This window comes from Natrix helvetica (assembly GCF_964273705.1).
Source record: "Natrix helvetica genome assembly, chromosome: 6".
In the NCBI taxonomy this organism is placed as follows: Eukaryota; Metazoa; Chordata; class Lepidosauria; order Squamata; family Natricidae; genus Natrix; species Natrix helvetica.
In genome coordinates, this window is record NC_138553.1 from 31,642,509 (window position 1) to 31,665,321 (window position 22,813).

Here is a 22,813-nt window from a genome sequence, read left to right on the forward strand (position 1 = left end):
CCCTCAATATTGCCTCTTTCGTTTGCCTTTGGACTCACGCTTTTGTCCTTCGATTCAGTCCATGAGAGAATGCCAGTTAAAGTCATAGCAATGCATTCAATGGCTCTGGTGCTTCCTTAATCACTACGGCGGGAAGAAGGCGCGAATGAAGCCACTTAAACAAGTAGGCATTTCTTTAGTCTCCTAAAGTATAATGACTAGTCACTCGCAGAAACTCAAGAGGCGAAATACGAAGCTGCTGGTTACGATGGATGGTGACGTCATTATGTGCCGACCCAGGGGAAGGAAGGTCCTTGAAACGTGCGAACTCAAATCGAGCTTTAGTGTAGCTGGCCATGCTTTGGGGTTGGGGATCAGGAAAGAGAGCGTTAAAGCAAAGTGGAGGAAGATCAGGACTTGGGGCGTTGCAATTTTCTCCGAGATCGCCCCGTAGTGTTGATTACTCTTCTTACAGGCAGGGAACTCAGCTATGGTGTGGTTGCCAGCTCAGAGACTTATCCAACCTGTAAGGGTCAAATGCAACTTTTCAGGTCAGAGACTTAATTTGATTATACATAAGAGAACAATTCTAAAATTGTGGACGAAAGCTAGTTATATTAGGTACCCCCTCCACGTTGTATATTTTAAAAGAGTATACAATAAAAGAAATACTGTCTCAGTTTCACACTATGATACTTGTAGCTGGTTTCGTGCTAGGGTGAAAAAAATACCCTGAAGACCACGGTAGTATTATGGAAATCTCTTATTAAAGAAACGTTTCTTCTGTTTAAAATGGAAGTTTCAGAAACTTGTCATTTTAGATTTAAAAATTGCTAACAAAATATTACCAAATCCTTAATTAAGATGAGGTTTTCAAACTCAATAAAGAGGGGAGGGGAAGATGGTTGTACATTTTCCACTGGGAATCAATGGGATTGGTTCATCTGAAACACACCTTCACATGCCTTGTGAAGTGTGTTATGAAATAAGATATAACAATCCCTAAATTTATTTATTTTTTCAAAGTCTAATTTTGGACTTGGGTTTTATTTTTGGAATTTTAGATATGGTTTGAGCCTATGTATGTTTATAATGGAATAAAACCTAAGGCCTAGTTAACATGTAAACTAAAATGTTGTTTAAGTGCAACTTAAGCTAACATAACTTGTTCTTTAAAAAGTCCTAGTTCAAGGATATTTATTTATTGGGCTACTGAGTAGAATCCTAAACATACTTCCAAGTAAGTATGTAAAGGATTGCAGTCTAAAACAAATTAATTATGGTATTTTTCACTTGTATGACTATTGGCCTTATACTGCAATCCTTACTTAGTTGTAGATCCTTTGCATTCTGTGGGATTTATTTGGATTAACGTATCTAAAAACAGAATGCATAACCACAAATGATTTTTATTTATAGTTCAATCATTCTGTGTTATCAAGTGGATTATTTTTTTATATTCAATCATGCCCGATTCTTGGAGACTACCTAGATAAGTCCCTGCAGTTTTCTTGGCAAGTTTTTGCACAAAGAGTTTGCCATGATCTCCTTCTTAGGACTGAAAGAAATTGATTGGCCCAAGTTCACACAGCTGGCTTTGTGTTTAAGGAATACCTAGAACTAATGATTTTCTGCTTTCTAGCCTGATACCTCAACCATTACACCAAACTGAGTCTCAAATTTATTTATTTCGGGAATTTATATTGCTGCCTATTCAGACATGGCGACTCAAGGCAGCTTACATAATATAAAATCCTATATAAAAACAATAAAACTAATAAAAGAAGAGTCATATAATAAATTAATATACTAAAAAATGAACTTAATAAGCCTATATTCTGACCAGCCATATTAAATAATACTAATTTGCTTGTTTCCACTGAAAAAGCCTGTAGCACTCTCTTTTTGACTCCAGAGTAGAAAGATCCAAAACTGTCCTATTTTGTTTTGGATAATTTTTAAGAGTACATAAATGTAAAGGGCATAATGGCTGCTTTAAATCTTTTAGAGATTTAAGATGCTCTGCTTGTCAACTCTTATAATTTTTAGACTCTGGAATATGAATAAAGATTGCGCTTTGAAAATTAGATTGAAAAAAGTTTGTGTCAAGTAGCAATCTTATTTTGTACTAAAGAACAGAAACTGCCATTCTTTAACACTTTAGGATTGTTTTAACAGTAATTATGAAAAATAGGATAAAGCTATAGATAAAAAGTTATTAATATCACTGTTTTCTTATATGAGGTCCCATTGTTATCCCTATTAAATGTCATTGGATGGATCAGAAATGATTAATTATTAGAAACATAATTTCAATACATAATATTTGCATTCTTTGGAATATCTCAGTGGTTTATCATAAATGTTTTAGCAATATTTAAATTGGAGAGTTTATTTTCATTTATACAATAAATCACTCAATCAGAATCATAATTATAGCATTTGCGACCATAGTAAAGGAAATAAATGCCAAGGTCAGAAATATTATTTTTATTTTTAAATTTAAGCTTTTAACAGTAATCTAGAAAGTTAAATATACAAAATAAGAACAACTATTGATAAACCACAAGTAAAAGAAATTATAGAAATATTTTATAATGATACTTTCTCCCCTTCTCTTCAATTTGTTTTCCCATCTGCTAACTTAAATATTAGTACTTTGCATTGAACATTAAACATTGAAAGTTATTTTTGGTATCTACGTAGTTTTGTTATGTTATTTTTGCTTAGTTCAATAACTTTTCTAGAAAGCATAGTGTATTTCAAATATTTAAATTTGCCTTGCCATGTGATTTGTAGTGTGCAAGAAAACCGTTCCTGGGAAGATTTTTTAAATTATTTTCGATTCTGAACTTTTTGCAAAACCATTCTGTCTTGACCATCATATTTATAAACGTGTGTATTTGTTACTGAATGGATACCTCGCTTTTAGCCTATTCCATCAGTGAAGATTGCTTGCATCAGTAGAAATGCAAACTCAAACAATGAAATATATTAAAATCTTATTGTAGAACATTCATTGCTTTTTCAAGTATTCATGTTAATATTAGTAGCTTTAAAGCAAAAAGATATGAGTAGTGTTTGAGAATGGCAAACTTCACTTTGACTCTATCACAGATTCAAATAGGAAAACAGTTCAGTTTGATGCTATTCCGCTGTTTCATTTTAGCCTGCAAGTTTTGTTTCTTTCGGAAATTATCCATTCAACCAGTTCATCAAAAGAAGATTCCAAATAGATATCTAGGCCAGCCTAGCCCTTTCACACATCCACATCTTCTTAAACCAGGTAAGGATAACGGTACTGCAACTCTAAGCACATTTACTGTAGTGAGGAATAAGTGTTCAGAGATATTTAATCCTAGACAGATTTGCATAACACTACATTACTGACACTATCCTTTAACATCTCACTTTTTAATAGTTTTTTTAAAAAACAACCTGGGGTGGGGGTGGGGGTTATATCCTTCAAGGAATTCCTATCGAGAATGTTTTGTGTTCCAGATAGAAAATACTTCCTAAATTCTACTCATGCTCTCATGAATATGTGTATTTGTGAGACAAAAGTCTTGGATAAATCAGGGGTCCCCAACCCCCAATCTGCAGCTCACAAAGCCCCATCTGCTCATGTGTGGGATCTAGTGCATGAAACCACACACTCCAAGTCTGTGGAAAAACCGTCCCCAATGGGAACAGCCCCTGGCACCCAAAAGATTGGGGGCTGCTGATGTAATGCTGCTGAGTAATGCTAGCAAAATTTTATATATTTGCAACAGCTGGAAAAAGTTACATTGATTGTTTTCCATCAGAAGAATTGTCTACTGTCATAAGAACTACTCCCAAAGTTACAAAACTTTGTTGAGAGGCTTTTTTTTTGTCTTGTCATCAGATTTACAGAAGGTGGACACAAGAGACAGAAACAGATGTGCTGTTTAGGTGTGGAAATATTGAGAAACTCAATATTCACAGACCTTCAGATGGCCTGTGAATATAATCTTTCTTCCATGAAGGTTTTGCTCTTTTTATCAATATATTTTATTTTAGCTAAGCATTTTGACTGGTATTTTCTTTTTGAACACTCATTTTGTATCGTTTGACAGAATAGCAGATCAAAATCAGTTAGAAGTAAATAACTGTAGTTGCCTGGTTCACATTTGTAAACAAGACCTAGGATCAGTTCCTATTAGAAAACAGAGAAAGCATTCATCAGTGCCTGAATCTTGCATTTTTTCTGAACTCAAACCTTTTGCTGCATACATAGTGCATTTTATGACATTATTTGTCAATAGTTTTGTCTCTCTCTCCAAATATGTAGCTTGATTTTATGCATTATTGGTAAGTTATCCTTTTAGTCAAATTCATTATTAAATTTCTTTAATTAAAGTTTATACAGAATGCTGTGTTTTTTGTTAGTGTGCATTGTTTAATTATCTTTTCAACTGTTAACTAAATTAAGTTAGATTTATGCTTCAGTAAAAGTCTTTGTGAGTACTGCTAAGTAGCTTTCCTCATTTCAACTGCTTAGAAAACTCTTAGATTTAGTTGTCCTTTGTCAGGGGCAGGGAACAAGACAATTCCATGGTTAGACCAAAGTAGTTTCTTTTATTATATTTCCTCTATTATCAGTGTTTTGCCAGAGGAATTGCATTATCTTGGAAACTGGCAGATAAAGGCTTCAAGAATCTTGCCTCTGTCGCTTCCTACCACTGTAAGCTAAACTGCCTCTTTATTCCTTCCTCTACTCTAGCCAGAGATTCCACCACATCTTTAATATTTGAAATGTGTGATTCTCTATAAATATTGATTAATTATAATGGTGTATCAATGCCGCTCACATTTTATTTGTATTACAGAAAATTTCACTAGCTGGCATCTGAGTAGATAATGTGCCCAGCATTTGTCCTTCTGCACAGTAGAAAATATCTTATTTTCATCTTGTCTGGTGATGCTGCTGCTCAGCAACTAGCTTAGGTCAGCAAATTGCTTATGGCAAGTAGGTTAGCGTTTTTAAATTAAAAGTGTGTACTGTGATATAATTTATGGAAGAAAAGAAGCTAAACAAAATTTTAATCTAAAAGTATATCCCCTTATTTTTAAATGTTTGCTTCCTTTTGAAAAGCTTTGGATAATTTTAAAAAATGGAGAGTTATCAGGTAGCATTACGTTGCGATTGAAGATGGGAAAGAGCCTGGTGTTTAGTTGAACCAATGTCTCTTCCTAAAGAACATGAGAAGTCCTACGACATCAAATCAAAATTCATCATTGTGTTTCCCACAGTAGCAAGCAAAGTGCTTTTAGGGACATCCATATTTAAGGCATAAAGGCAGCAACATGTTCCTGCCAATTCCCTGGAGTCATTATTCACTATCATATTCCCACTGTATGCACTTCTAACGTATGATAAATTTCACAGATACCCTCACTATCAATCAGCTGCTTGTATTACTGCCCACTGTTTTAGAAGTCCACAATCCTCTGCAGTTGTTTGGAGCACCATAGTCAAGAACGCAGGTTCCCAACCCCTGGGCTGTGGCCTACTATCAGGCCTTCAGCCTTTCGGAACCAGGCTGTGAAACGGGATGAGCACATGCATGCATGCACCTCTACCCTGCGCATGTGTGCACCACTCCCTCTCCCCCCTAAAGCCCAAAAGGTTGGGGAACACTGGTCTAGAAAACATTGCTTCTCTTTTTTCTCCCCTCCATTTTAAAGGTGTTTTTGTCATGGGGAAAATATGTCTCAAGGGCATCTAGCCAGAAAAATATAAAGAAAAATGTTTAAAAATACAGGCTAACAACCTTAAGTACATAATATGTCCAGGTTTTAGGCAGATATTTACATTTTTAAATGGTATCTTCAAATGATGGCACATATAATAAACCATCTAGAGTAGCTCCATGGTGAGATGGGCAGCAGATAAATGTATTAATAAAAAATATTCATTATTGTATATGGAACTAAGTTCTTTTGATTCCACGAGAACCATTTGTTAGATTTAATTAAGATTCAGAACGTATAATTCTCACATTTTTCAAGTGTTGGCTCTGTTCAATTTAATGGATCGGCTTTAATGTCTTGAATTGATACAAATATTGTTATAGACTTATTTTTTAAAAAACGTTCCATTTACAATCAATTTTTTGGTATTTAGTTCAGTTTTGCTAAAATATTTTTGTTTTCTGGACATTGTATTCATTATCGATAGGTTAGATTATAGGTTATAGATAAAATTAGATTGAATGATTAAATTTGAAGTTCTGAGAAAATTCTATAGTACTTCTAATTCTTAGATGCACAGCTTATTAAAGATCCTTTTTTAAATTCAGCATTATGAGCTCTGCATTTGATGGAGAAGATATTTCTAGGTAATGAAATATCCATACTGCTATCAAAATGCAGAGTGCAACAAGCTTTGTCATCTGTTCAATGTGCAAATGGTATAAAAAGGTATTCAAGTTTACTTTTCTTTGTTTCTCTCTCCCAATAATCATTTTTAGTCATAATCCTTACATTAGTATTAGCTGTAGCTTTTGGCTTGTCTTATGAACTCAAGTTTCTACAAAATGCTCGTTAACGTACTAATAATAGGGAAAAAAATAGTTTAGAGTTGAACTAGGAATGTGGAGACATGAGTGCAGAGAAAATAAATAGAAAAGAAATGGACTGGAAAATGTACGAGTAGTGTCCAAAAATTGCAAGGGTTCGGTAGCATGAAAAAAAGTTTCTAAAATAGAAATTGTGTTTTTGAATTCTATTCACAGGAGAAGTAACGCCAGGATTATCACAAGTGGAATATGCTCTCCGTAGACACAAGTTGATGGCTCAGATACAGCAAGAGGTGCAAGGGACAAATCACACAGTAATTTTGCTTTCAAATCCTACCTATTACATGAGCAATGATATTCCATATACCTTTCACCAGGACACTAATTTCCTATATTTGTGTGGCTTCCAAGAACCGGATAGTATCTTAGTGTTGCAAAGTGTGCCTGGTAGATCTTTGCCATATCACAAAGCTTTACTGTTTGTTCCAAAACGGGATCCAAGCCGAGAATTGTGGGATGGGCCACGATCTGGCACGGATGGAGCAGTGGCTCTCACTGGTGTAGACGAAGCTTATACCATGGAAGAGTTTAGACATCTGGTATCTAAATTAAAAGGTATGAAAACAAAATAGATTTTGCACTGTATGAAATAGGATGCTATTGAATCATTTCAGCAATTTGCTGTCAAGTAGAGGGCATAATAGAGGCAAGATAGAAAGCTGGTGTCATGCACTGCATTATAGGTAGTCCTCAACTTATGACCACTAAGCCTGCAATTACAGTTATAAGTTACGACAGTTTTTAAGCAGGTCATCATGTGCTCGTGCCCAATTTTACAGCCTTTTTGCAGCCGTCATTAAGTGAATGCAGTCGTTAAGCAAATCCATTGTTCGTTTTTTACTGCAAACCAGAAGTAAATGCTGATTTCTGGCAAAAGTGTAAATGTCACATGATCGTGGGACACTGCAAATGACTAAATGTGGACCAGTTGCTGAATAACCAAAATGCAGCCATGTGACTGCAGTGGGTTGAGTGTCAGAACTTCAAATCCAAGTCGTAAGTACATTTTTTCAGATGTCATAACTTTGAACAGTTAACCAGTCATACATTGAGGACTACCTGTAAGTCTTAGAATGGGTTCGATTCACCTTAACGTTTGAACCTAAAAATTGTGGTTCATAAAAGATGGTTCATGGTAGGCATGTTATATGAATTGCAAAACAATTATTCAGTGACCTATAACTTAAGGATATAATAACTTTATGTGCGAAGTTTAACCCAATTAAAACCCTGCATTCCTTAGCTCCATAAGTGCCTTTATAGGGGGGAAAAACCCTGGAAAATCATAATTTCAATAGAGAAAAGGGCAAATTTGTTTTTGGATTTTAATGCAAATATTAACATGCAAAGTTTATATTTCTGAAACTACACAACCTGAAAAACAGTATTATGTGCGCAACTACTGTATTTTTCGGAATATAAGACACACCAGAGTATAAGACGCACCAAACGTTTTGAAGAGGCAATTTTTTTTAAAAAAAGGTTTTGCATTCTCCAAACCTCCCTGTTTTTTGCTAAAATGGGTCCCTTTTTTCCAAAAAAAGACATGAATAGCCTTTAGGGGGTTTGCAGAGTGCTCTTCAGGGGTGCTCCCCCCCCAAAAAACAAGCAAAAAATGACCCATTTTTCATGAAAACTGGCTCATTTTTTAAAAAATTGCATGCATAGCTTTTAGGAGGCTTATAGAGTACTTCTGGGGGCTGGGGGGGGGCAAAATTGAGCAAAAAATGGCCCGTTTTTTCATTCATTTCTGCCTTCCCCAGCTCCAGGAGTTCTCTAAAAGCCTTCTACAGGCTCTACACGGCCATCTTGGTGAAGGGGCGGGGTTTCAGGAGGCAAAAAATGCTGTAGTCTCCGAAGCGAGGCGTGGGAGAAGTCACATGGGTATTAACACAGCCCATTTGCCCGGAGACTGAGGTAGATTTGAGGCCACTCCCTCTGCTTCCTCCTCGTGACTCCCCAGATTAACCTCAGTCTTCGGCCCAGAAGAAGTAACTTTTTGACTCTCCACTTTTAGAGGTTTTTTGTTCCTTGTATCTTGTCTTGTTCTTTTCCATTTGTGATTCCTCCCACCTCTCTCCTTGCGTCTCTGTGCTGTTTAAATTTCTGTTTTGACTCCGCACAAGGCAAACTTGTTGCACACAGGGGAGCCCCTGAACTGCTGGGCGGTTAAAGGGGCGCCTTGAGGCCGCGCGCCAGAGGGCGCTGTAGTACGTGACTCCTAGATCCATCGGTAGGGGTCGCGGAACGCTCCAGAGGCTACTGAACGTGGTCGGCAGTCTCCATTTTGGACGGTGGCCATCTTGGGACACATGTGGAGGGGCGCGAGAATCGGCGCGCTTGTTTCCAACCGCTGCAGGCGTCCAGAAGCACCACCAGGAAGGAAAAGGTTCTCTTTGGGCCTGTAATCCGGGGAGGGCCCTTCGATCGGCGGTGGGTCAGCTTATTCAGGCCGCGGATCGGCGAGGCAGCGGATTGCGCCAGTCTGAAGGAGCTCCGAACCGCACGCAGGAGCGGGCTGGTTGGAATAGAGCGGAAGTGGGAAGGCAGTGTCTGTAAGTAGAAGCGATGGCGGAGGCTGCGAGGAGTGGGGAAGCGGCTGCCCCTAGATCACCAGGGGATTCGGATCCAGCGAGGAGACCATCCGGGGGGCAACCCCTGTATCGAGGGGGAGGCCTACATCTAAGAAGGCCACTTCTAAATCCGCTAGGAAGAGAGCTCCTAGCAAAGAGCGACAGGCAGAGGGCTTAGGGAGGAGGTCAGGCCTTCCCTATCCAGGTTACGTTTTCCTCTTCAGCCTTTACCCCTGCCAGGGGTCCGACTGGGCTCCCCAGATTCTCCATGTAGCTCGGAGAGGGAGGTTGTCCCACTATCCCCGCCTCTGTCTCCAGCCCAGTCTTCAGGACATCAGGGAGACCCCTTTGATCGCAGGGCAACGGCTTTTTCCAGGCCACGCTTGGTTCCTCAGTCTGTTGAGCCTCCCAGCCTCTCACCTGCTTATGAGTGATGAGCTTTCTGAGTGATTGCCCGTGCCATTGCTCAGGGCATCTCATCAGGCATGCAGCATCAATTTCAACCCTCTAGACGAAAATCTTCTCATGGGACCCCATGAAGTCATCCAGACCAACCCCAATCTTCTGCAGCTAGAGAGCACAGATCGGATTCCCCTTCCACAGCCAGTGAGGGGTCTGGATTAGAGGAAGAGGGTCAGAAGGATGTAGCCTTCTCTGAGGATGAAGATTCCCAGGTTCCAGAGGCCCCTCCTATTGCTGGCTTGTTCCCTCCCACCTTGTTTGGTTCCCTGCTTCACAAGGCCAGGGCTACTGCAGATCTGGATAGCACTCCAGCCCCCTCTCAAGCCACTATTGCCTCCACCTCCAGGGAGGGGGGAGAAGGGGTCCTTTTATAAGCCACAAGTTGAAAAGGAAGAGATTCCTACACCTGGTTTATTTATGGAAGTGCTCAAATCTCAGTGGGCAAAGCCTGGCACGTTTCCCACTCCAGGCAGTAATGATCTCAGGTTTTATAATCTTAACGCAGCCTTTGCTCAAGCACTGCAGGTTCCATCCATAGATGTCCTAGTGGCTGGCCTGGCCTCTGCTTGTGCGGTGGTGACCGGTGATATTTCCTGTCTGAAGGAAGAAGATAAGAAGGCGGAAATGGTTCTGCGCAAGACCTTTCAGGCCGTATCGTTGGGCGATCAGGGCGGCGGCGGCTGCTTCATTTTTTAACAGATCCACTCTGCTTTGGCTGGAGCAGCTTCGCGATAGAACCCTCGCTTCTGACGTGCGACTACTGCCGGACATCAAGAAACTGATGGCAGCCACTCAGTTTTCAGCTGGATGCTGTCAAGTATTCTTCCAGGGCTCTATCCTCTTGGGTGGCTTCCAGGCGCCTCCTCTGGCTGCGCAATTGTCAAACAGAGTCTCGGGCAAAGTGGCATTTGGCGGGGGTGGAGAACACTGGAAACAAGCTGTTTGGAGCATCCCTTGACCCTATCCTGATCAAGGATAAGAATAAGTGCAAGGTCTTCCCCTCCACGACTAAGCACTCTGACCAACGCCCTGCGCCTAACCCCAGGAGGTCCTCATACCGACCCCCTGAACAGGACTTCCAACAGCCGAGGGATTCTGCACCCTGATATCCCAGACAGTGGGATAGGCATTTTTCTAGGGACAGATACAGGTACCAACATTCGAGGGTGGTGATGGCCATCCCTTCTGCAGAAAGAAGTGATTCGGGGTCGGATCACCCGATCGGCGGCCGCCTTACCTTGTTTGCAGATCGCTGGAAGCACATGACTACTGATGCATGGGTTCGTCACGCAGTTGAGTTTGGTTTACAGTTAGAGTTTCGTTCCCATCCCCCGAATAGGTTCTGTCTTTTCCCTTCCTCCAAGAATCCAGTAAAACATTCCCTTTTGCTTGACATCAGGGCAGTGGAGTTAGTTCCGGAAGCGGAGAGAGGTTTAGGGTTTTATTCCAACCTGTTTGTGGTTCCTAAGAGTTCAGGGGTGGGTGGGTGGAGAGCCATCCTAGATTTAAAATTGTTAAATTCCAGACTGGTCTACCGAAAGTTTAAGATGGCCTCTCTCAAATCCATATTGGAGGGCATCAGGCAGGGTGACTTCTTAGCCTCCATTGATCTCATGGAAGCCTACCTTCACATTATGATCGCTCCGGACCATCGTAAATTCTTCAGATTCGACTATGGTGGAGTGCACTACCAATACAGGGCCCTTCCCTTTGGTTTGGCATCTGCCCCTAGAGCCTTCACCAAGGTGTTAGCTGTAGCTGCAGGCCATCTTAGGTCCTTCCCTGTCTGGTTACATTGTTACCTTGATGACATTCTCGTGCTGGCCACTACAGCAGACCGAGCTAAGAGGGATTTGAATCTCACAATTGCCACCCTGCGGTCCCTGGGGTTCTCGATTAATCTCGATAAGAGTCATCTAGCCCCTACCACTAGGCTCCAGCATTTAGGGACCATCATCGACTCGGTGGCGTGTGGGGTGTTTTTGTAACAGGAACATAGGGACAGTATTTTGGAATTGATCCGGGAGATCCGCAAGACACGTTCTGTTCGCATAGTCCTTCTCTCCAGGCTCCTGGGCAAGTTCATCTCCTGCATCAGGAAAGTCCCTTGGGCTTGCCTTCATGCCAGAGAGCTACAGTGGTTCCTGCTGCCGCACCAAAGAGACGGGACGTGCGACGCCATCTTCAAGGTTCTGGTGCCACCCCAGGTGTTTCTCTCCTTCCGTTGGTGGACGTCCCCAGCCCAGGCCAAGGGTTCCCTCTTCAGGGAGCCGGACAGGTTGATCCTGACTACAGATGCGATTCTGTTCGGCTGGGGGGCACACCTGCAGTCCCAGATAGCACAGGGCAGGTGGACACCAGCGGATCTGCGGATGAACATCAACTGGCTGGAGCTCAGGGCGATTCACTTGACTCTTCGGTACTTCAAGGAAGCGGTGGTTGGTCAGTATATCCTGGTCCTGACGCACAATGTGACGGCCAAGGCCCATGTGAACAAGCAAGGGGGCACACACTCCTTGCACTACGCAACGAAGCAGTTCGGCTGGGCAACTGGGCGGAACGGAATCTCTTATTGATTCGGGCGGAGCACATCTCCGGGGTGGACAACCGACAGGCAGATTGGCTCAGCAGGGAGACGGTAGACCATGGGGAGTGGCAGTTACAAGCATCTTCTAGCGGATTTGTCAGAGGTTCGGTCGGCCGACAGTGGATCTCTTTGCCACCCCGTTGAACGCCCAGGTTCCGAGGTTCATCTCGCGGTTCCCAGCTCGGGGAGGAGTGGACGTTGATGCCCTTCGCTGCAGATGGCCGTCTGGACTCCTTTACGCCTTCCCTTCCCTTCCTCTCCTTCCCAGGGTTCTGAGGAAGCTAGTGCTAGAGAGGGCAGAAGTGATTCTGATAGCACCCCATTGGCCCCGACAGCCCTGGTTCGCGGACCTTGTGGGTCTAGTCGGTTCTACCTCATTGGAGGATTTCTAGGGAGGTGGTAGCTCTGTGCCAGGGGAGTCTAGAGCATCCAGAACCGGAGTGGCTCCAGCTAACTGCTTGGCGCTTGAGCAGGAGCAACTGAGGGAGCCCCAGTTCTCAGCCAGGGTGATCAGGACCATTGAGGCTTCCAGGCAGAAGTTGACCACGTGCATTTACAATGCGACCTGGAGTTCCTTTGTAATCTGGTGTAGGTCAGCCCAGGTAGAGCCGGCCTCAGCTTCAGCACTGCAGGTACTGGAGTTCCTCCGGGATGGGTTGGAGAAAGGTCTGGCTCCCAGTACCCTCAGAAGGCAGGTATCAGCCTTGGCCACAGTCATTGGGGGGTGGGATCTAGATCCCTATCCCAACATCCGGTCATAAAGAGATTCCTCAGAGGCGTTGCTAACCTTCGGCCTCTGGTCATTCAAAGGTTTCCCACCTGGGATTTGCCCACGGTGCTCTAGACTCTTATGGAGGCGCCCTTTGAGCCTTTGAGGGAGGTATCCTTCCAACTCCTAACTCTCAAGGTGGTTTTCCTAGTAGCCATCACCTCGGCTAGGCGGGTGTCAGATCAATGCCTTATCTACCAGGGCGGATTTGTGCACCTTCCATGACAACAGGGTGGTACTCAGGCTAGACCCTGCTTTCCTGCCCAAGGTCAACACCCCTTTCCAAAGGGCTCAGGAGGTGGTGCTTCCGGACTTCTGTCCGGCACCTTCCAGAGAAAGGGAGAGGTCCTGGCATCACCTGGACTTCCGTAGGGCCCTGCGCATCTACCTCAAACGCACAGCTGCCTTCAGGAAGTTGGAGGCGCTTTTCGTATCCTTCCAGCCTTCCTCCAGGGGGGGCGAAGGTTTCACCCACCACCATCAGCAGGTGGATAAGGTTAGCTATCACTAAAGCCTATGAGGCACGGGGGATTCGCAGAGGGCATCTCAGCTCACTCTACCAGGAGTAAGCCTACCTCTGCGGCCTGGGCTACCCAGGCGCCCATTGAGGACATCTGCAGGGCGGCTGCTTGGGCTTCACCTTCTCCCTTCATTAGACATTACCGACTGGATGCCTATGCCTCTGCGGAGACATCCTTTGGACACTCAGGGGGCTCAGGCCCAATGATTCCCTCCCATGGACATCTAGCTTTGGTATGTCCCACATGTGACTCCTCCCACGCCTCGCTTCGGAGACTGTCAGTTGGTCTTACTTGAACTGCATGTCTAGAAGCGGTCGTGGGAGGAGTCACTTCCCGCCCGTACTGTGCACACCTGCGCATGGGGGGCCTGAGGGGGCTTAGCGGTTGGTCAGTCAGGCCTGGGGGGAGGGAGTTATTGTCCCTTGTTCTTGTTCCCTTCCTTCCCAGGCTCTTCTTGGACTGGACCATCAGTTAATCTGGGGAGTCACGAGGAGGAGGAAGAGGGAGTGGCCTCAAATTTACCTCAGTCTCTGGGCAAATGGGCCGTGTTAATACCCACATGTGACTCCTCCCACGACTGCTTCTAGACATGCAGTTCAGGTAAGACCAACTGACATTCAGTGTATAAGACACCCAGATTTTCAGCCTTGATAGAAAAAGGTGTGTCTTACACTCCGAAAAATACAGTAAATACTTTTTGGTTGAACTTTTCATTTCAGAAATTTGTACAAAAGTTTATTTAACATTATTTCTAGGTTGCCCCAATCCCAAGTGGCTGTCTATATCATGGGTATGTTTAAGGGCAAAGTTTGTAAAAATTATGAATAGAGAGAGAGAGTCTGCCCAGTTTGTGGCCACATGTTATGCAACACTGAAAGTTTTCCAAGTTTGTTGAGCTTATATATCTTTGATACTTGTGAATTACAGAGAAGAAATGATTACTACAGAACTGTAATTAATTTTATTGGTCTTTTGTTCCAAAGGAGAAACATTTAAGTTTTACTTTCACAATTCCTTTCTTTAAGAACTGTTGTAGTATAGTCATGTATATGTGCAACAAATTGAAGGTGATAAGTAACAGGTTTAGAAATAGTTGTTTGCAACTTATAGTACCATAGCTCTCCTGATTAGTGTACAAAAGAAAACAGCTGTCCATACACAAGGCAGAAAAAATAATTGAGAATAGCTTCCTAACTACCTACTCAATTTGGAAACTCTTGCTTTAATAGTGCAAAAGTATATGCTTCCAACTCTTTCAAAGAATTTGCAAAGTCCTGCTAGGTACTTATTTAGGCTGCATTATTAACACACTTAAGAGTGTTGAAAATATTACTTCTGTGTCCACATGAATGAGAATGTATTCTGAAAAGAAGAAACTTTGTTAAAATTATAGTATAGAAATCCATAATCTATAGCTCCAGAGCCACATGTGGTCTCCCGAGCCATGGAAGTGGCTCCAGTGTCCTATTAAAAAGTATTATTGCTAATCAGAAATCGTTAATGCAGTGGAAGTGGACAATATTAAACAGTATAGGAATAATGATAGTTTTATTAAGTCCATTGAATATAACTAATAATTGAATCAGTTTATGTTAAATCTAGTTTAAATTACTTTTTATATATTTAATCATCTCCATTTTTGCAGTGTGATTCTTAGCACTCTGTTCAAAGACCAAGTACAGTTCTTGATCTAAAAGAACTATCTATCTATCAGATGTACTTGAAATCTACTTTTTTATATAAAGGATGATGCAAAAAAAAAAAACCTTCATCAATATTTCTTATTACTGATTCCTTTCAGGCAGGTTTAAAAATCCAAATTTGACTGCAATCTGATATTTACCAAAAAATGCAAACATCTCAACAAAGAAATACAGTTAATTAAACTTAAAATGTAATTACATTCTGTTTCACAGATGATTCTAGTACAGTTTGGTATGATGTTGCTAAACCTGTGCATCCACAGCTCCATTCTGATTATCTATTGCATCTGGCTGAGGTCAAAGCTAAATGCAACAACCGTGTTCGGGCTGTCCGGCACCTAGTGCAAAACCTACGGCTGATCAAATCTGCCACAGAGATTGAGAGGATGAAATTTGCTGCCAAAATCACTTCGCAGGTATGATCAAGGCATTTGTGTTGCACAAAGTGTTAAGAGAGTGGGGGAAAGGCATGATATTGGAATTCATGCCAAAAGGGAAATGACATCTACCATGTTCCCCCCAAAATAAAACCCAAGTCAAAAATAAGCCCGGCGGGATGGGCGTGGCCAGCATGAGAGGGAGCAAGCTTGCGGGGTCCAACCCTGTCCGGCAGCAGCCGCAGCCCGCTTGCCCCTTGACGCAGTGCAAATACCAGTAAGTCCGAGCATGGAGATAGAGGCAGGGGAGAGAAAGGTCATCTGTGCTGCATGGTGACAGTGGCAGCAGGCAGAGGCATGGGGAATGGGGGAGGCAGGCAATCCCAAAGCCTTGTGTGGGTGGTTGTTCAACATGGCTGCAGGCAGGCCAAGAGGCAGGATGGAGGGGGCGGTGCGTTGGGTTTGCCTCTGCTTCTACCTGGGTCTGCTGCACACTTTTCGCTGAGGGAGACAAAGCTTTGTCTGCCTGCAAAGGGGACACTCTCCGTCTGGGTGAAAAGTGTTTAGGATGATTGGGAATGGTCGACCAAAGTCTTTTCGCCCAGACCCACCAAAATGATGGCGACTCAAAGCTTCTTGTGTTTGCAAAGGGGACGGTTTGAAACGGAGCTTTTAGCTCTGTTTCAAAGTGTCCCCTTTGTAAGCAAACAAAGCTTCCTCTGGGTGTTTGGGCAGTTGCCATTGGCCCCACCCTCTCCATCTGACTGTCTGCTTTTCTGCCGCCTCAATCAGGGCCAAACTCTTGGCATATCCCAGCCTCCACCTAACCTGTCAGGAAGGCAAAGAGCCTCCTGCAAGGCTAGCAGCGGCATAGGCAGCCGCTTGGCATCTAGCACAGTGCCCACCATGGCAAGAAGTGTCCCAGCAGCACGTGGGCCAGCAGGCAAAGGAGGTGGAGGCCAGTTCATGCCGAGAGCTTGGCTTGTTGCAGCTGCGGGCAATCACACAGTGGGACGGAGAGGCCAGAGCCAACGGTAGCTGCGCTCCTACTCCCATCAGCCACCATGCTTGCCGCCTTCTGCACTTAAAAAAATATAAGCCTGAGTGCTTATTTTCAAGCCCAAAAGAAAATAAGACTGGGTGTTATTTTCAGGGAAACACAGTAGATATAGGTGGCATCTTTCTACTAAGACCGGGATGGCAAACCTATGGCACGTGTGCCACAGGTAGCACGTAGAGCCATTTGTCAGGGCACGCAAGGTGCTGCCCTGTCAGCTGGCCAGTGCGCATGCGCGCGCTGGCCAGCTGAGTTCAGCCTTTTTTAAAGCCATTTTTTGCCCTCCCCAGGCTCCAGAGGCTTTATAGGAGCCTGGGGAGGGCGAGAAGAGCCTCCCCCGCCCCCAGAGGCCCTCCGGGGGCTACATGAGCTTCCTTGAAGCCTCCGGAGCACAAAAAACTGGCCCTATGGGCAAATCGGAAGTTCGGGAACGGACTTCCGGTTTGCTCGGAGGATCGTTTTAAATGCTCCTGAGGCTTCAGGAAAGGCTCCTGAAGGTCACTGAATCCTCCAGAGCGTTCAAAACGACCCTCCGAGCAAACCGGAAGTCACTTCCGGTTTGCTCGGAGGGTCATTGTAAGTGCTACGGAGGATTCAGCGAAGCCTCCTGAAGGTCCCTGAAGCCTCCGGAGCCTCCTGAAGGTCCCTGAAGCCTCCGGAGCCTCCTGAAGGTCCCTGAAGGAGGCCTCCTGAAGGTCTCTCAAGCCTCCGGAGTGCTCAAAACGACCCTTCGAGCAAACCGGAAGTCACTTCCGGTTTGCTCGTAGAGGTTTTTTTTTTTTTTTTTCCCCTCTGGAGGCATTAGGGAAGCCTGAAGGTCCCTGAAGCCTCCGGAGCTCCTCCGGGGTGGGGGGGAGGAGGCTTTTTTTCGCCCTCCCCAGGCTCCTATAAAGCCTCTGAAGCCTGGAGAGTGCGAAAAAAGGATGCAATGGGGGATTGCGCCTGTAGTGCGCGCATGCTCGTGCATTGCATTATGGGTGTGGCACACCCGTGCACGAGCCCCCTGCGCTCCCCCCACTTATGGCACACGAGCCAAAAAAGGATCACCATCGCTGTACTAGGAAGTTTCTGGATCTGATGCTGATGATTTATTCCAGAAATTGTGTTTGTGGAAAGCCTTCTGTCAACAAGTACCACTATAGTCCCCTATGCTTCACATAATAAGATTATCATCGTATGAGTTAGTATGACAAATACCGGTGAAGAAGAAATCAAACATAACTGATCACTTTCTATAATACATCATAATCCAAAGTGTACATTTACAGCTATGATCCAATTTCTCATTTGATGGTATATTGAATCCCAATATGGTATATTCAGCTCCTCAACCAGCTCTTCCTCACTGGTTAGAATCAGATCCAAGAGAGCTGATCCCCTTATCTCATACTTTGGAAACTAACATATTCATTAATAGTTTTTATTACTGCATTTCAACAGGCATTCATAGAGACTATGTTTACAAGTAAAGCACCAGTGGACGAAGCATTTTTATACGCTAAGGTATGTGGTTTTTTTTGCATTGTGGAAAATAGTCCTTCACTGTAACCAGACAACCAGTTTTTAGGTTGTATTCACATACAATGCGTATGCTCATATGCATATGATAGGTTTCTATTAATCCTCATGTTGACACTTAATTTAGAACTTGCAGGATGGATACCAAAGGAGAACATTAAGAGAGAGACCAGGATTTTAATAAAGTGTAGAAAATATTTATTAAGAAAATGTCTCTTGCAGATAGTAAATCCCTTTGAACTTGGTAAGATGTGCTTTTGAATAGATGTGTGTAGGGGACTATTGATAGACTTTCATCTGAACAATGAGAGGATTTTGCTCTTCAGCGCTAATTATATTACACTTCATGAACATTATCTTTCCTTAGGAATACTTGTTATGAAAATGAAATTCCAAGAAAAAATAGTGCAGTGTTACTTGATGTGTTTGCACATTTTAATTCAGAAGTATTTTTCCCTACAAACATTCTCCTACACATGTATAGTATCAAAAAATATGTTTTGGTTCTAATTAACAGTTGAAAGTGCCAACAGCCACCCCCTCAAACGTAATGAAAATGTGAGAATAAGTACAGACTAAAATCTCTTCCTTTTTAAAGGAACAAATTTGAGTAGGAAATACAGCCTACCACAAACCCCCCAAAAATTAATGAGGTCAGTTCCTCCTAGTGTTTCACATTTCTTTCATCTAGTGAAAGAAATTATTGACTGATTTGCTACTCCTATGGATATGAACCCAGATCAGGATAAATATAGGAGGTGGTGGGGAAACCGGGCATAAATAGAAGCACATAAGAAAAACTACATTTGATTTTGCTGTTTTAAAACAATCACCCAGTTCTTGGTAGTTTTTTCCTGAAAAAAACATTAGACATGTTATATACTTTTGCTTCCCACAGCATATTAGGTTTCTTTCGTTCACATACTGTAGGAGGGAAGAGAAATGTATGGCTTTTCAGATGGTACTGAACAAAAGAATTCCTCTCCACTGACTGCAGTATCTGAGGCTGTTAAGTACTTTACTTAAGCAGTAGCTTGCTCTATGGGTTAATATACTATACTTCCTTCAAGGAGCTAAGAATAGCTTTTATATCGGGGTGTTAAACTCATGTCGCCACAGCAGCATCACATGACATATCGGGACTTTTTCCCCCTTTGCTAAACCGGGCGTGGGTGTGGCCAGCGCATGATGCATCCAGCCCAAGGCCCCGGGAGTTTGACAGTTCTGTTTTATATGGTTGCTCATTTTTTTTGGCCTCACAGAAAACTATGATATAGATCCATTAAAGATCATCCTTATTCAACCATAGTAATTGGGATCACAATTTCCATTGCTAAGTGACACAGTCGTAAAGCATGATGACACATGACTGTGCTGCTTAGCAATGGAAATTATGGCACTTTCCGTTGATAAGTGAATCATCGCCAGTCGTTAAGCAAGGATGTCTTGTAATTCCCTTTTGTGAATTCCTGTCAGCTTTCCCATTGACTTTGTTTGTAGGAAGTTGGCAAAGAAGGATACAAACGGTGATTATGTGACTACAGTGATACTGCAATTGTTGAAAGTTCAGTCATAAGTACCATTCATTCATTCACTGTTGTAAGTTTGAAGAATCATGAATGATTGTTAAGCGAGAACCACCTGACTTGAGAAAACTTAATTCAGCTGAATTAAGTGGTCTTATTCAAACATACAGTGTATCCCATATACTTAGCTAGTTTGCTAGCCTAAGTATTGGCATTGACAGAGGCTTTGTGAGAGAGGGCTTGGCTGTGCATTTATTTCACCAATTAATGGATTATTTTATTTCCAGTTTGAATTTGAGTGCCGGGCTCGTGGTGCTGATATTTTAGCTTATCCTCCTGTGGTTGCTGGTGGCAACAGGTCCAATACCTTGCATTATGTGAAAAACAATCAACTTATCAAGGTAACTGAATGAACTCTGCGACATAATAGTATTATTACCTACTGAACCCCCCCCCCCAAAGAAATAAATGAAGATGTACTGCAGTAATAGCAATAGCACTTAGACTTATATACCGCTTCATAGTGCTTTTACAGCCCTTTCTAAGCTGTTTACAGAGTCAGCATATTGCCCCCAACAATTTGGATCTTCATTTTACCCACCTTGAAGGACTAAGCCGCTTAAGAAGATAGGTATGGAAGTACAGTTTTAAAAGAGGATATAATCCTGTTTCTGAGTACCTTCTTAAACTGAATAGACCATAACTAGTTCTCCTGCATTCTAGTGTGTTTCTGACTGTCCTATATTGCTACTGATAAAAATCTACTTCCTCGTTCTATGCAGTTTAGGAATAATCTTACAGCTGTACTGTATATAAATCTTTTAATGAGGAAATATAGGGATTTGTATAAAGAATATAAAAGCAATCTTATCTCTGAACAGGTCTTGCAGCATGGCCCCCAATAATATCTGCCACTACTCATGTGATTTGGTTGATTTAGGTGCTTGTTTCGTGAGAAAAATGGATTTTTCAGGAGGCCTTTTCTTAGCCTCCTTCCCCACCAATGTGCTTGATGAATATGACCGCTATTTGCCAATAAAAGTGGGTGTGATTAAAAGATAGTACTTAAATTAAAGTAAGTGAAATTAACATACCAACAGCTGTTAAGTTAGATCAGACTTTCTCATCTTGGCACTTTTCTTTGGGAACATAAAGTGGAAAAAGTTATCGAAAATGAGAAGGTGAAGATCTTGTGGATTGTCATTTGGAGCACAAAATGCCAGATATAACAGTTGTAGAGGGCCGAAATGTACAGTTTATTGATATCGATGTTCCAGGAGATGCCAGCGTCAAAGAAAAAGAACTAGAAAAAATAATGAAATATCGTGACCTGGCCATCGAAACTACACGGCTATGGATGAAGCATGTAACAGTGATACCCATTGTCATCAAGGCATTTGGCACCATGTCCAAGAATTTTATAAGATACATCAACAAATTGCAGCTTCCTGCAATAACACCAGCGGAACTGCAAAAAATAGCGCTATTCGGAACATCTTATATTTTAAGAAGGTACTTGATTGATACCTAGGACGCTGGCAGCAACCCGTATCAACCATTAGCACCAGTCAATGGTATTTATGGTGTATTTTTGAAGGTTCAGTTGGCTGAGTTTCGTGTTTAATGAATAAAGTATATAATACAATAATAAATAAGTGTGATGGTAAGTGTTAAAATAAGCTGAAGATCAAAGCTTGCAAAGAAGGACAGTACACTATAAAAAACTACACTCTGCTGAACTATTAGATGAAAAAGCAAATGTAATTATCTCACTAAAGATAAATTCCAGGCTTGTTTGTTTGTTTGTTGTTTTAAAAAAACTATTTTATAACACTATCATATTTTTGGAGTATAAGACGCACCTTTTTTCCTCTAAAAAGAGGCTGAAAATCTGGGTGCGTCTTATACATCGAATACAGCATTTTTTGCCTCCTGAAGCCTTGTCCCTTCACTAAAATGGCCGTGCCTAGCCTTATGGAGGCTTTCAGACAGCTCCTGGGGCCTGGGGAGGGCAGAAATGAGCACAAAATGGGCCGTTTGCCCCCACTCCAGCCCCCAGCTGCACTCTATAAACCTCCATAAGGCTATGCATGCAATCTTTTGCCACAAAAATGGGACGGTTTTTGCTCATTTTGCCCCCCCCCCCCCCACCGGGAGCACTCTGCAAGCCCCCCCAAGGCTATTCATGCCTTTTATTTGAAAAGAAATGGGCCCGTTTTCACGAAAAACGGGCCTTTTTGCGGAGGTTTGCAGAGTGCAAAACTTTTTTCCTTTCAGAAAGCTGTTTAATTAGAGTGGTTGATGAGAATTACATTGATCAAGTGCTGTCCCAGCAGAAACAAAGTTTTAGGTTCTATAGGTTGTCAGTTATTTCCTTCTCCAGCACATGGATGAATACACCTGGAAACATCTACGTACCTACCTACTCTCTCTCTCTACCTACCTACTGTATTTCTTTCTCTCTCACCACCTTCTATCTACTTATATACCTATCTACTCTCTCTCCCCCCCATCTATCTACTGTATTTCTCTCTATTTTTCTCTATATATACCTCTACCTACCAAACTACCTACTCTCTCCCTCCCTCCCTATCTACTGTATTTCTCTCTCTCTCTATTTCTCTCTCTCTATCCCTCTCCCTACCTATCTACACTCTCTCCCTACCTACCTACTGTATTTCTCTCTCTCTCTCTCTCTCTCTCTCTCTCTCTCTCTCTCTCTCTATCTCTCTATCTCTCTATCTCTCTATATCTATCTATCTATCTATCTATCTATCTATCTATCTATCTATCTATCTATCTATATATATATATATATATATATATTTGTTTTCGTAGATTTTCACGGGTTTTGTTGTATTCGGGTCCAAAACAGAACACCTCCACAAGAGAATAATCATGGAAGCCATCGAAATAGAGAAACACCCCCACAGCATGAACAAACGTGATGATACCTCCCGCCTACCAAACATCTGGAAACCAGCCCTAGCCAACAAACGAACACCACCCACCACCCAAGCCGTTAAAATACAAAACAACAATGCACACACAACCTGCACCAATCAGCACCAATCTACCAATCATGATACAACCACACAACCAATCATTCCACTTACTGAAACAAAGCCAGCACCCCATC

The 22,813-nt window shown here is 42.5% G+C and overlaps 1 protein-coding gene across 5 annotated transcripts in view; it reads left to right on the forward strand.

The window, feature by feature from the left end:
• Positions 1–10: 10 nt before the first annotated feature.
• Positions 11–22,813, forward strand: part of XPNPEP3 (X-prolyl aminopeptidase 3) — a 32,776-nt gene continuing 9,973 nt past the window's right edge. Inside the window, exons 1-7 of one of the 5 annotated variants that reach the window (XM_081958136.1) lie at positions 11–163; positions 3,149–3,265; positions 4,830–4,969; positions 6,738–7,136; positions 15,410–15,612; positions 18,071–18,133; positions 19,962–20,075. In XM_081958136.1, coding sequence (XP_081814262.1) covers positions 4,963–4,969; positions 6,738–7,136; positions 15,410–15,612; positions 18,071–18,133; positions 19,962–20,075 — 786 coding nt within the window. In that variant the 5' untranslated portion in view covers positions 11–163; positions 3,149–3,265; positions 4,830–4,962. Of the gene's footprint in view, positions 164–227; positions 531–3,148; positions 3,266–4,829; positions 4,970–6,737; positions 7,137–15,409; positions 15,613–18,070; positions 18,134–19,961; positions 20,076–22,813 lie in introns of those variants that run through there. The other 4 variants (XM_081958138.1, XM_081958137.1, XM_081958135.1 and 1 more) reach the window with 4 other exon arrangements.